The sequence below is a fragment of the Chionomys nivalis genome, chromosome 5 (genome assembly GCF_950005125.1).
Source record: "Chionomys nivalis chromosome 5, mChiNiv1.1, whole genome shotgun sequence".
NCBI lineage: Eukaryota > Metazoa > Chordata > Mammalia > Rodentia > Cricetidae > Chionomys > Chionomys nivalis.
This window is the reverse complement of record NC_080090.1, coordinates 70192045-70207369: the sequence shown is the minus strand read 5'-3', so window position 1 is coordinate 70207369 and position 15325 is coordinate 70192045. Positions and strand designations below refer to the sequence as shown.

At 38.4% G+C, this 15325-nt stretch overlaps 1 protein-coding gene across 1 annotated transcript in view; it reads right to left on the bottom strand.

Moving 5' to 3' along the window:
* Positions 1-15325, bottom strand: part of Hmcn1 (hemicentin 1) — a 456088-nt gene that overhangs the window by 135604 nt on the left and 305159 nt on the right. Inside the window, exons 37-41 of the mRNA XM_057769675.1 lie at positions 15221-15322; positions 14276-14452; positions 13152-13303; positions 11794-11917; positions 8876-9051 (exon numbers count right to left, since the gene is read on the bottom strand). Coding sequence (XP_057625658.1) covers positions 8876-9051; positions 11794-11917; positions 13152-13303; positions 14276-14452; positions 15221-15322 — 731 coding nt within the window. The remainder of the gene's footprint in view (positions 1-8875; positions 9052-11793; positions 11918-13151; positions 13304-14275; positions 14453-15220; positions 15323-15325) is intronic.

Genomic DNA, 15325 nt, shown 5'->3' with positions numbered 1-15325 from the left:
AGACACTGTTGGATGAATGTATGTAGGCTTAAGAGAGAGAAAAATATATATATGAAGAATAAAGTTAATGTCTTAAAAAAGGGTAAAGTCTTTAAAGAGACAGAGTACAGATAGTTATAGATTAAAAGAAAAATAAAAATAAGCCACGTAGAAATGGAAAATTCACAGAGAGTCTGGATTCTTTGTATTATTGTGTTTTCTTTAAAATTTTTGACTGTAAAGGAGCTAACTGCAGAGAGACATTTCATTATATGGGCTGCCAAGCTAAACCAGAATGGATACAAGGGTATTATGATTTCAGAATTTGGGTCTAAGGATATGATGCTTTGGAGAGGGTCTTCTTTTGTTTTCACAGAGGATGCGACCCTGTGGATTTCTTCTATCCCAATATGGTATGATAGACCACGCCCTCCTGAAAGGTTACTGTGAACACCCTCAAAAAAATTACTTCACTCAACTGCCAACTGAGATGACCCTGGCACAGAGATTATAGCATGAAAGACCTAATTAACGACGCCCCCATTCAGCAGGAAGCAGTTTGGAGAGAAAAACTGCGCCCATGTTCCTAAATATGGTTTATAAATGTTCTTTTACATTTAAAGGGGGATATGATATAGATATAAATAATTTGCATTGGTGTGGATTTTAAGGTCAATTTTGTTATATGTATATGCATATTTCTAATCTTGATTAAGATATTGTGATTGTATAGTTCATTTAAAAATGTAATGTATATAGGTTGTTAATGGATAATCATCAATAATTGTCAAGCTTTTAGTCATGTTAGTTAGATTTTCTAGATGTGCATAAATATATTTCAGCTAGATAGGCATTCTTCATATCTTTCAAAGACTGCAGAATATGGCATTTAATGTTTTAATAACTTAGGGCTTTTTATGAAAATGAGACACATCTGCTCCTGACAGCACCAATCTACTTCAAGAGGAAGATGGGCATCGAAGAGGCTCCTTATGGAGTTTGATAGCCATTTGGGCAAGAAACTGCTCTTGCCTGGACTGATGCATAAACTGGATGCAAAGAACCCGCAGAGAGAGGACTGCTGAACTTGCCTGAAGGTGAGATGGTCTTTTGGGGTTCCTGACTCATGAAAGAGTCTGCGAGACATTCTGCAGGACACAGCAGATAGTGACTGAACTGTCTTTGGAATTTCCTGCTTCATGAAAATGTGTCTGCTGGATACTATGGGCCTGTAGGCCGAAGATGGATGCCCCAACGGTACAAAAGAACTTTGGGTGACTGTCCAGGCAGCGAGATGTCTCTGTCATTTCTAAAGTTTGAAGTTTCTTATTTCTTGTTTACTTAGGTAATATTATATCCTTCTGGAGTCTTTGATGGAGTTGAAGAATGGTTAGTTATAGTTATAGTTTTCCTTACTTATGATAAAAGATAAAATAGATATAAATATTATAACTGTAATTCTTGCTTGATAACTGTTTTGCTATATGTAATCTTACTATGTTAAAGTGAAAGCCTTTCTTTTTTGTTTAAACAGAAAAAGGGGAAATGATGGAGGAAGGTCATTGGTTAACTAATAAAGAAACTGCCTTGGCCCATTTGATTGGCCAACCCTTAGGTGGGTGGAGTAGACAGAAGAGAATGCTGGGAGAAAGAAGCCGAGTGGGGAGTCGCCATGATTCTCCCACTCCAGACAGACGCAGGTTAAGATCTCCCTGGTAAGCCACCAGATCATGGTGCTACACAGAATATTAGAAATGGGTTAGATCAATATGTAAGAGCTAACCAATAAGAGGCTGGAACTAATGGGCCTGGCAGTGTTCAAAAGAATACAGTTTCCGTGTAATTATTTCGGGTAAAGCTAGCCGGGTGGCAGTGGGAAGCAGCCCTGCCGCTCATATTACAACATCTTTAAGTCAAAAAATTAAATTCAAAAAAGAGCATTATAGATTGTTAAAAGGATCAGTCCACCAAAAGGAATTATCTTGATGTATATAAAACAAATAGAGTTGCACTCTGCAAATGCAAGACAAACATGAACTGGGAAATAGTCAAATCCACAAATGTCTTTGAAGAAATTAACTCACTTTTTTCAAGAAAACTTAGAACAAACAAACATAAAATTCTAATGACTACAGAAGAATTTAACAACCTAATTGTCCTTTATACAATGTGCCATGTAACAGCACTACACATTCTGTTAAAGTGCCCAGGAGACAGAAACAGAAATAAGTTGTATCGTGGGTGTTACACCATAAACACACAGGAGCAGTGAACACCATGAGATTTAAACAAACAGTAAAAGTAGTAGGGAAATAGGAAAAAGAAAGGGTGGGCAGCAGGAGGTAAGAGGAGTCAGAGGCAGTAATGGCAATGGAAATAGGAAGTGAATGTGCTCCCCATACACTTCATACAGTATTAAGTAGTCAGAAATGTAAAATCTGATGAACTCATGTTTAACTTCTAAGTTGTTAAAAATTATAGAATGTTATCTGACACGAAGAGTCAATCAAGCTATAAATAAACAATAAAGGATAACAGAAAAAAATTAAATTCAATTAGTCTTAATCTTAACCATTTCCCAGTTCAGTAGTTAGTAGATAATTGAGTTTTAGTAAAATATTTTCATACATGTATATGCAGCATGAGTCAGCACTCACTCATCATAACTTTGCATTACTCAGATGATAATTTAAATCTTTAAAAATGTCTAGATTTATTTATTTTATTTATAAGAGTGTTTTCCCTACTTATGTGTATGTGAATCACATGTGTGCCTGGTATCGGCAGAGGCCAGAACAGAGTGTCAGATCTCCTGGAACTGAAGTAAATATGGCTGTGAGGTACCATATTGGTGCCTAGAATCCATACCCAGGTCCTCTGGAAGATCAACAATGCTCTAAAGTATTGGTACCTCTCTACAAACCCCACACAAATCTTGTATTGGGTTGGAGATGTAAACAGATCCAAGGCATCATATAATTCCTCATAGTTTCTGAGCATATATTTTAGTGAGCATATGAGGAATATAAAAATAAATTAATAAACAAGGCAAAATTACACAAGATCAGAGACACTACACATTGAATTGTTGCTTGCATATAAGCTCGCCACCGAAGATTCTAAGGACTCCAAAAGAGTATGATGGGAGTTCCTGTGATTGACAAGAGTATTTGGCTTAGCCAGGGCACACAGTCAATAAACATGTCAATCAACTAAAGCCAAACTTGAGTTAGGTGGAATACTGAAGAGGACTTGACACCAAACCTTCTCATTTTAAGGACAGAGGAACTTAAGTTCATTTCTTAGCTCTATGTGACCAAAAATCACACAACTGGTGGCAACCTACCCACTCTTAGAAAATAAGTAAGCATGGACCTTACATTACAGTTTGAATTTTGTGTGTCCTCCCTCAAGTTTACTTATGCTATGAATATGTGCTTCTCAATCCACGACACTATTCTGAGAGGCTATGGAACCCACAGAGGGGACAGAGCTGGTCACTCACTAGGAACAGGCCTTTAAGGTTGAGTTCCAGCTCTGGTTCCCCATTTTCTCTCTGCTTCTGTACTTTTTTGTGAACAGCCTCTAGCACCCTGTGCCTGCCAGATGTTCCTTCCTTGCCATGATGAAGAAGACTGAGGCCCTCTGAAGCCACAGCTGAAATAAACCTTTAAGCCTGTAAACTGTTTCTGAGCAGCATTGCGGTCATGGTAACGGTAACACAGTAAATCACAAGCACAGAAATGGGTTCATTGTTGTGACTAAATGTGACCATATGGGTCTTAGGCCTTTAGAACTGGATATTATGAGAAATTTGGAAAAGATTGGGGACGTAAGCAGAGAAGACTTGAATCCTGTAAATACAATTGTCATGGATAAGTCTACTGGGATCTTGGAAGACTAGAACACTAGGAGAAAGGCAGGCAGTAAGGACTGTACTTAGGTCATTGAAGATGGGAATCAGTGCAGCATTGGGAGCTGGACTGCAGCCTATTTGTGTTATACTTCGTCAGAAAATGTGTTTCTACCTTGCTTATATTTTGACAATTTGGGTGAGGCCAAATGAAAAAGTAATGGACTAATAACTTCAGCAAAAGAAATGACAAAACAGCAGCAGATCATTCAGGCTGTGGAATGGTTTAGTTTTTTTTAAATATTTATTTTTTTTATAGTGTGTGTGTGTGTGTGTGTGTGTGTGTAAGAGAACACCTTGAGTGGGGAAGTTGGTTCTCTCCTTCCACCAAGTGGGATTAGGGACTGGACTCAGTTGGACAGTCTTGGCGGCACGTGCCGTACCTGCTGAGCCATATCACTGGCATTTGTGGTGTGGTAATTGATGGCTGGTCTTAGTCCAGTTTGCAGTAAGAATTAGCAGCAAGGACTGGCACAGAAACATAAATATGTATAGGCTGGCCCAGCAGTTCTAAATCTGTGAGTGACAACCCCTTTGGGGTCAGACGACCCTTTAGCAGGGTTGGTCAAGGACCATCAGAAAAAACAGATATTTACATTATGATTCATAACAATAGTGAAATTACATTTATGGAATAACAATGAAAAGAATTTTATGTTTGGGAATCGCCTCAACACGAGGAGCTGTACTACTGTGCCGCTACACTAGGAAGTTTGAGAACCACTGATCTAGCCAGAAAAGCAGCTCAATCCCTTAGAAAGCTGAGGACAAAGTAGCTATCCTTGCTAAACATGTCAGTACCTCTAAAAAGAAACCAAGCAATTTGTATTGGGGTAATACAAAATGTTCCTTGAGGTCATTCAGAAATTAATAAGAATCCATAACCAAAGGTGTAGGCGGAGTTTTCTTGTGCTAGCGGCCATTCTCGAATAAACACTCAGAAACTTAATATTAATTGTAAATGCTCAGCTGATAGCTCAGAGTGGCTACTAGCTAACTCTTACATTTTAAATTAACCCATATTTCTTATTGGCGCTCTGTCACATGGCTCATGGCTTATTATCTCATTTTCTACATGTCCTGTTTCCTCTTTGTCTGCTGGCATCTCCTCTGATCCCACCCTTCTTCATCCCAGCAGCTTTAGCGTGGTTGTCCCGCCTACATTTCCTGCCTGGCTATCAGCCAGTCAGTTCTTTATTAACCAATCAGAGTAATACATATTCACAGTATACAGAAGGATTATTCCACAGAACAAAGGTTTTAGTGTATAAAACTATAAACTCATTGAAAGATTTTTCCTTCAGAAAGACAGTACTTTACCCTAATGAGTTGCCTGAGGAAGTGCTTTCCCAGGTTCAAGCCAGGCACTAAAAGGTTGCTGCAGCCATGGTCCAAGGTAGGGCTTGGTAGAACTTGGTGTTGTCCATTTGGGTTTAGTTTGGCAGGCATGCAGAAGGTATGAATTATGGAGTCAAAAAAGTTTGCACCAAAGATTTTGAGAAAAGACTGGGAGATCAGGCAATGTGTAGCAAGCTTAGATTTCCTGGATAAGCCCATTTCCAGGGTACTACAAGATGCTATGGGAGTGAAGCCAGCATTGCAATGGATTCAGGATGCTGGATGTGCCAAGAGCATCCTGAGGAAACCTGCAGGTAATGAATGAATCTAGCCCATGAGGCTGTAATTAACAAGGGTGGGGTTTCCCAAGCCCTCTGGAGCTCATGTTATGGAAGCCATGTACCCCAGATGTTTGGCATGGAACCACAGGAGTCAATGCTTTTCTCTCCTGAATTTTATTCTTATTTTGCCCTATCTTTTCTTATATCTCCATTCTTCTTTTTTAGAATTAGACTGTTTATTCCTTGTCATAAATTTGAAAGTATATCACTTTAAAAAAATGATGAAAAAGCCGGGCAGTGGTGGCACACGCCTTTAATCCCAGCACTTGGGAGGCAGAGGCAGGCAGATCGTTGTGAGTTCGAGGCTAGCCTGGTCTACACAGCGAGTTCCAGGACAGGCACCAAGACTACACTGAGAAATCCTGTCTCGAAAAATAAAACAAAAATAATGGAATGCTCTCCACCAGATGACTGCATTCTCTTCAGAAGAGATTTTGGACTTGGATTGTGAACAGTGTTGGAATCTAAGATCGGTGGACTTGAAGTTGGACTGACATTTTGCACCATAAGATAGACAAGAGCTTTTTGAGGTCAAGCTCCTTTCTGAATGTGTTCTCACCAGTTCCCAGTGCTAGCATGGATGGTTGTGGAATCTGTGTTGGGATGTGTTTGTGTCTCAGGATGAAGCAGTTCACTGTGAGTGCACACTTGAAGGCAATACCTGGCCCTAGGTGGCTCAATTTCTCTCTGATTCTTCACAACCTCTGTTACATAATCCAGCGACATCTATTATGCCCTCTATGTCATGACAGGCTGAAATATTAAAATGACGTGCCTAGATCTTTTTTTTTTTTTAAATAAACTTAGGTTGTTCTGTCAAGTTATGTATGCACAGTAAGGAAAAGGTAACTAATACAGTGTAGAGCTCAGAAAAAGTTTTTGGAATGGGAAGGTTGGTAGATTGGAAAGCAGGGATGAACATTTAATGGAGTGCATCATATATGCTTAGCAAATAAAATGCTAAAATTCCATTATTTAATTTAGTCAAATAAGTGTGAGAAAAATGCTGGGTATGTTCTTAAGATAGTATTAACTAACCAGTGAGGCTTGGGTTCTGTTGAATGTTTCACTGTATGGGTCTTCTCTCTATTTCTGCCAAGAGGACTTGTACATCCCAGGGTGTCTGGCATGGGTTCATGGAAGGGATCAGATCTAAGGATTTATTCACCATTACCTAAAGAAAGGAACACCTACACCCACGGAAATTTATGTTCATGTAAATGCCTCCCTCTGTCATTTAGCCACATCTAAGCTTTGAGATTTTGCCAGGTGCTTTCTAGAATAGATTCATCCTCTGTGCATGTATCTTCCCCCCTCCTTTTTGCATTTATAGCTCAGTTGCCTTATCCATCTTTGTTTAGTGGGTTTGGTCTTTCTTCTTCTTTATTGATTTTATTGAGCTATACATTTTTTCTCTGTTCCCTTCCCTTCCTTTCCCCTTCCCTTCAGCCCTCTCCCATGGTCCCCATGCTCCCAATTTACTCAGGAGATCTTGTCTTTTTCTACTTCCCATGTAGATTGAATCCATGTATGTCTCTCTTAGGGTCCTCATTGTTGTCTAGGTTCTCTAGGATTGTGGATTGTAGGCTGGTTTTCTTTGCTTTATGTCTAAAAGCCACTTATAAGTGAGTAATTATGATATTTGTCATTCTGGGTCTGGGTTACCTCAATCAATATGATGTTTTCTAGATCCATCGATTTGCCTGCAAATTTCAAGATGTCATTTTTTTTTTCTGCTGTGCAGTACTCCACTGTGTAAATGTACCACATTTTCCTTATCCATTCTTTAGTTGAGGGGCATTTAGGCTGTTTCTAGGTTCTGGATATGAAAAACAATACTGCTATGAACATAGCTGAGCACATGTCCTTGTGGCACGATTGAGCATCCTTTGGATATATACCCAAAAGTGATATTTCTGGGTCCTAAGGAAGGTTGTTTTTTAATTTCTAAGAAATTGTCATACTGATATTCAAAGGGGCTGTACCAGTTTGCATTCCCACCAGCAATGCAGAAGTGTTCCCTTTACCCCACAACCTCTCCAGCATAAGTTGTCATCAGTATTTTTGACCTTGGCCATTCTTCCAGGTATAAGATGGAATCTCAGAGTTGTTTGATTTGCACTTTCCTGATGTCTTAGGATGATGAACATTTCCTTAAGTGTCTTTAAGCCATTTTAGATTCCTCTGTTGAGAGTTCTCTGTTCAGGTCTGTACCCCCCCCCCTTTTTTTTTTACCGGATTATTTGTTCTTTGTTTTGGTAGTGAGTCTGGTCTTCCTTTTCCTTTCTCCATTACCGTCTCCATTACTGCAGTGTCATGGTTCCCATCTTCACAGCCCTTTTCTTTAGCACACACCTTCATGCTGTCCTGCTGCTTTCGTCTCCCTTGGGAAATCTTTTTAGATGGCTGCTTTTCCCATGTGGCAGACACTCATTGCCCTCCTAAGTATTCCTCAATCAGGAAGCCATACGTAGCTAGTAACATAGATTTCCAAATTATAATAACCGTGTTCTAATTCAATCTATGACTTTGGGAAATTGGATACATTGTTTGGCTATTCTTTCATTTTCTCCATTGGGTTATTAGCAGAATTTTACAAGCACACAATGAAGTTATGAATGTTCAGAGCTTTGGATTCCTTAGCCAAACCCTTGTGCTCTCTCCAATGCCAGCTTTATTTCACTTGGATGAACTTTCTATCAACATTATTTCAAACATTTACTTTGTGAAATTCTCCATCTTGGAGGAGAACTCCAATCTAACTTACGTGCTCTCTTTAATCAGGACTTTTGTTCCCTTCTGAGCTATAAAGCTAGGTTGTCTCCTAACCTTTTTCCACGTAAGCAGAGCCTCACTTTTTGCTATCCCTCTCCAAATATGCTGTACCACCCTCTTACTCATCAGTTCACACTTATAGTAGTTATGCATATCTGGGATGAAGTAACGTTTAACTCTTCATGGATTTATGTAAGCTTACAAAATATTGAAAATATGAGATGTGTCCTAATTTTCATAGCCTTATCCAGAGCACCTAAAGTGGGTTGTTGCTGATTGGTTGAATACGTAAGGAATTCCTTAGAGTATTTTTATAACAGTTTTCTGAAGGTTTGCTTTTGAGATAGCTTATGGCTAAAGTATGGATGGATGATTAAATATTTAAATTGTATTAGCATAAAATGTAGTTAATAAAGAGTTTCTAGAATTTTATTAGATGACACTAGAACATTTGTAAAAGATCAGCAAACTTACAGATGTCACACTAAAACCATGTGCTCGGGAACTGGAGACAAATCTATAGCCTTACCTTTAGTACACTTCCATCTTCAGAGATACTGACGCCTTGTTTCTTCAACAAAGGGCGGCCATCCTTTAGCCACAGCAGAGTAGGTGGGGGCACAGCATCGCTCTGACAGATTAACTCCACAGCTTGGCTAATGAGGACAGAAACATTCTGTTCTTCTCCCATAATATTGGGTGGAACTACATGAAAAACCAAGTATTTTTTAGAATAAAAAAGGCCAGCATACTATTAATGTCCATTAATCATCAAGATACAAGATACACACTGGTGAGCTATATTTTTGTTTTCTTTTTTTCCTTTTAATAGAAGAGCACAATCATTCTTGTATACGCTACTCGCTTTATTTTATTCAGTCAATGTTAACTAACTGATCAATACGTTTATGAGGACCAGAGAGTCTACTCACTCATTTTTCATTTTCAAGAGATTTTGCAACTCAAAGTTCTCACCAGTTACGTGGTTTTCCTCAGGATTTTCAAAACAACAAATCACCCATGAAATATTTTTGAAACAATAATGAATGAAAAGAAAATAGTATTTAAATACTTAATCTGCATCTTTTGCAAAGGAAATAAGCTTCATAGTCATCAAGGCAACATCTTTCAAAGTATCAGGAAGAGAATGTAATGACTACCCTTCTAACACCCAACTTCACAGTGTGAAAATGAAAACTAGGTGATGGGTAAGGGTTTACACAAAATCCTATGGCTAGTGGTAAAGCTGAGAATCTACTGATTTCCATCTAGAGTTCTCTTCTGTGCCACACCAACTTTCTATGGCTGGAAAGGCTGTGTTGGGAAACTCATATGATAGAGAAGAGACTAAAGCAGTGACCAGCTGTACAACACATTCATAACTGCTGAAATTTCAATGGGATCAAAGCTAGACTCTCCTGGCTCTAAGACTTGTCAGGTGCTAACATGTGTTCAGACAGAAGCTGAAAGAATCCCCTTCCCTTGAGTGTGCTGGAAATAACTTCTCTCGGGTGGCCTAGGTGCCGCTCTGTCAAGAGTAGGCTCCATACTTCCCCAAGGAATCATTCAGGCCTGTATATATCTATATTCAGAAAAGGAAAATGGCAAATGAAACCAGGGCTGCTACAAAGCAGTCCCAGAAAAAGCATAGAGAAGAATTTCCTTTGGGAACTCTCACTAAACTCCTTAAACACTTGGGACTATGTTCATAGTTGGTTTTTGTTGGGTTTGGATTTTGAGGTGATAGGAAAAACTAATCTGCCTGTATTCATCAGGGTCCTACAGGGATTTGGTAGAAAAAAGATTTTGGTACCAAAGAATATTATTACAGCCTAAAGGCAACTGTTTCTGGGTCAGTACCCCAGCAGGAGGTAGAGTGATGATCTGTGTAGTAGACTGACTACCAACATTCTGTGTCTGTGGCCATCGGAGTTCTCTGTTACCAGATTGCTTTGGAGAGAAAGAGTTGGGAAATAAGGGGTACATCTGTGTGCTATCTCTAGCTGGAACAAACCATGAACGAATGGACTGTCAAGAAGAAAATACCTCCTGGAGCAGCCTAGGGTGAGTGACCCCTGTGCAGGGATCTGTGACATTCCTCTCACTGAGCATCACACAAAGTGAGCACACACAGTGAGCTGAAGGCCACCTCTAGGACAAGGAAACAGTGGGATTGAGTTTTAGAGGCGACACACTTGGGTAAAGACGTACGGACAATCTGTTTAAAATCAAGAATACTGTGAAGTAGCAAATAGATACATTTAATGGCACTGTAAGACCCCATGAAAACAGACACATTCATAGGAATGTGTATATAGAATGGTCAGTTCTACAGCTTGATCAAATTTTAATGCTGCCTTGCTGAATAAAAATGATTGTGACTATGTATGTTTGTCTTGGGTTTTCTGTAGAATGTTAGAAGGGCATGCTTTCTTTCTGGCTGGTTTAAACATCAAGGTATGCCACGATGTAGAATGACAAGTACCATCTCTGAACTGGACCAGTGAAGCCCCAGCATTCTTCTTGCAGGGGGCGGGGGATTATTCTGAGATATAATCAAATACTATCCCCTTCTCAATCATCTAACTGCATTGTGAGCAGAGAAAATCATGAATCTTATTTGAATTCATGTTTAGCTTACGTTTTATTTCTCAAATAGCCCATGACTCAAGGATATTGGGCTGATAACAAAATAGGTTTTAGAAACATAATTAAAAGCAATGAAATATGGTGTTGAGCAGAAGATATAAAGAGAGCTTTTTCAACAGACATTGACTGTAGTTAAATTGTTTCCTTAGTTGTAGAGCTGCTAGGTGTTGTTATGGTCTTTTGAATGCTTTATAGAAAACGCTATGGTGATGTAGACATAAAAATTAAAATTTTATTTTGTGAGTGTGCAATATGTGTTGTTATATGTGTCTGGGGTATATCCATATAAGCTGTGTGTGTTGCTATATGTGTCTGGGGTATATGCATATATCTTTGTGTGTGGTTATATGTGTCTGGGGTATACGTATGTGAGCACAGAAGCCAGAACAGAGTGTCAGGTATCTCTATCACTCTCTATTAATTCCCTGGAGACAGGTCTCTCATTGAACCTGAGCTCTCTGGTTGGCTAGCCTAGCTGGCCAAAGAGCTCCTGGGAGCTAGCTCCCTGTTTCTAGCCCCCGACACTTGGGTTATAAGCATATAAGACCATGCAGCTTTTAACATGGGTATCAGAGAGTTAAGCTTAACTTCTCATATTTACACTACTTTTATGCCCCAAATCTTCTACCCAGCCCCAATATCTAGGAACATAAAAGAATTAAAATGAATCAAACTCAAACATAAAGTAGAAATGAACTTGATTTGAACTACTTTAACCAAATCATCATTTTATCTATTTCCCCTTCTTGTCAACAATCTCCCGTAACATCTATTTCAGCACATAGCCAGCTGTCTCACCATATACTCTGAGGTCGATGTCCCTTTGTTTCTCCCCAGCAGCGTTCACTGCCACGCAGGTGTACCTTCCTGTGTCACTCATTTGTGCACTGGTCAGCGCTAAGATGCGACCCCCAGAGAGAACCTACCAATAAAAACAAGCCAGTTGACCAATATACCCACGAGAATAGTAGGCGTATTCTTTTTATCATTTATACAAATTTTAATAGAGGAGAGCATGACAAAGCATACCCAAGAGAAGAAGGAATAAAAAGAGGTCATTCTCTGAAATTTTCTTGGATAAAATAGACATCACAACAGTATTAACTAAAACAACTAGTCACACTCATTATCATATTATCCCACAATTTTTATATTGACATAAACTTTGTATCTTTTATGATTATTAATTCCAAACTTCTGAGTTTAAAAGTAGACTGTCAGAACTGCATTTTGTGTTGGGAAAAACAGGTCAAACTTTATATCAACATGAACACCTATTAGAGCTATTTTGAGTTCAGCTTCAGATCGCTGCAATAATAAAATATTGTAATAAAACAAGTCATACAGAATTGCAGCTCCTCAGTGTGTATTAATGTGTTGTTTATACTAGCCTGTAGACTATGAAGGCTGAAATAGAATTAAATCTAAAGCAAAGTATATATTTACCAATTAAATACTCTTTTTTTTTTTTGCTTTATAGCATCCTTAAAAGGAAAGGGGCTGAGAGACTTACTCAATGCACAGCTGGCACAAAGCTTCAATTTGAAAAAAAAAAAAAAACCTCAAAAACCAAAACAAAGAAACAAAAAATCCAAAAATACAACATCTGCAAAAGAGGATGAAATAAAAGTCCGTGTCCATGCTTCTCTGACTTGAAGCTCAGGGTGCCTCTGTGTGTGTGTGTATTTTAATGGACTGCCTTTAAAAATTTTCAGAGGCTCAGATTATCAAATTTCATTTTCATAATATCTCCATTATGATCTTTTCTACTTCATTCTTTGATGCTTCATGTGGCTCACAGATTCAACATTTTCATTTAAACAAAATCCTACCAGAAATTTCCTGTGTTTTTTGTTGGTGGGTATTCCATATGCCAGGAGAAGAAACAGGCATAGGCAAGAAAGACAGCTATGTAAAGGGTTAAACTTACCCACCAGTGAGGGATGAGAACTCTTAGATACTATGGATATATATGGATATATGGATATATATAGTTGTGAGTATGTATCTGTGACAGGCATTTGTGGATGATTGTGTACACACTCTTTTCGAATATACCATTTGCTAAGTCTTGTTCTCCAAATCTTTTCAACAGCTTCATGTGTTTGAGTATCTTGTGTTGTGCATGTTAGCTATTAAAACAACATAAAAGATACCTGTATTCCATTAGCAAAGCTAGAGACAGGGCTCCCATCTTTCAACCAGGTCAGACTAGGGGCAGGGATGCCCCTGGCTTCACATTCTAACCTTGCTAGATTGTTCACCACCACCTCCACTGTGGAACTGCTACCTGAGATGGAAGGAGGCACTGAAAAAAAAGTATGTTATCACCAGAGGATAATGAAAGCCAGATGTAATTTCCATAATAAATTTTTACAGATTATTTTTTTTCCTTATTTGTTTTGGCCAAGTGTTTCACATATTATTTGAAATCTAATCACAGTATTTTTGTGAGGGATATAGAGCAAGTATCAGTTTCCCAATTTGACAGACAAACTGAGGATAGGAAGGATGCTATTTGGTGTAAGAAGTTAGTTTTTAGTGTTATAGTTTATTTAAATGTATTATTATTATTATCATCATCATTGTGTATGTGTCACAGCGCATATGTGGAGGTCAAATGCCAATTCTGGGGAGCTCTGTTTTCTCCTTCTACCTTGTTGAGCCAAGGTCTCTCTTGCTTCTGCCAGGCTGTGTACTCCATGCTCAGTGGCCCTTGAGCTTCAGAACAACTCTCCGATCTCTAACACCCATCTTGGTATAGGAGTGCTGAGATAATAAATCGGTTGTTACCACATCAGGCTTTTTCACCCAAATTCAGGATATTGGTTTTATCTGTTGAGCTATCTCACTGACCCTGAGTGAATTCTTAGTTATTGAGTTAGTGATTTCCAAAAGTGTATATGTGTGTTTGTGTATGTGTACACGTATCTTTCTCCATTGATTCCACTGCCATATTAAAATTATCAATGCCTCTTAAAAAGTTTACCATGACATAATTACTTAGAAGTAGTTCTTTAAAACTCCTGAGTGTTAGAGCATTGGTAAAGATGGTGTAGCTGTTAGTTGACAAAAACATTACTGCTTATTTCAACAAATAATCTAAAGTTGAAGTTCAACAGCATGTGAAAACTGGGCATTTTAATAGGTTTATCTGGGTCTTTATGTAAAGACATCAACAGCATATTCTGTTAATTATCACACTAGAATATTGTAGGATCATTTGGTCATTGGGCATGTGTCCTCAACCCAGGAGGAATCTGAGAGATACAGCACTTACCATGCACTTGGAGACTGTAAAATAATTCTGTAGCTCCAGCAGAGTTGATGGCTACACATTTATAGATGCCGGCATCTGAGATCTGAGTCCTGTCAATATCAAGGATCTGCCCTCTGTTCACGAAGACTACACTTGTGGAACCCGAGAGTGGGTGGTTGTCTTTGTACCACGTAATAACTGAAGGGTGAAGGGGAGCAGTAAAAATTCTTTCAAAATTCAATACACTAAGTTCGACGTGAAATAAATATACTAAGAGGTATCTAACTAAAATGCTTTATTCTTATACTTACTGTTTGAGTTTAATTGGCTTAAATATCTCTTGATGGTTGATTTTTAAGAAAAGATAATCCTAAGAAAACTACCGAATCCAATCAATGAGTTCAGGAATTGAATCAGCAAAAGGTATTCTCTGTATTGTTTCTAATATGTCAATATTACTTGATGGCAGATTTTCAGTTTATTATGTTTATTTTATTGTGTATTTCTTACAAAATTGTTGACATGTTTAATGAAAACCATCTATCATGTGCAATATTGGATACAATGTTTTACATTGTCATCAGCTCACAAAAAGAGCCTCCCAGTGATAGGGAGATACAGGGAAAAGTGACAGGGTCACTAGAATGACTGTGATTAAGAATCAGTTAGTTCATCCAACTCTCTTAATATTCCTTTCAAAATTTACGATATCTTTTCTAAAAAAACATGGACATAAAATGCAAGGGTGTGCCCACAAAACAGACAGGACGATCAAGGAATTCCCATGTTTTTACATCAAGTAGAAAGATTCTTTCATGCAATTAAAGACTACTGAAAATTTAAAAATATCATCTCCCTAATTATCCTATCACCTGAAATGCACTCTACCACTTTTCTTTGTTACTAATTGGTACATTACACCCACAGCGATTTTTCTATTCTCAGAAATGTTAAATGTAAACCAACCAGGAGGAGGATTGCCTGCTGCTCTACACTCCAGCCGAATGGGGTTGTTCACCACCACGGTCTCATTCAGCATCTTTCCTGCATCTTCCAGGCTGGGAGGTTCTG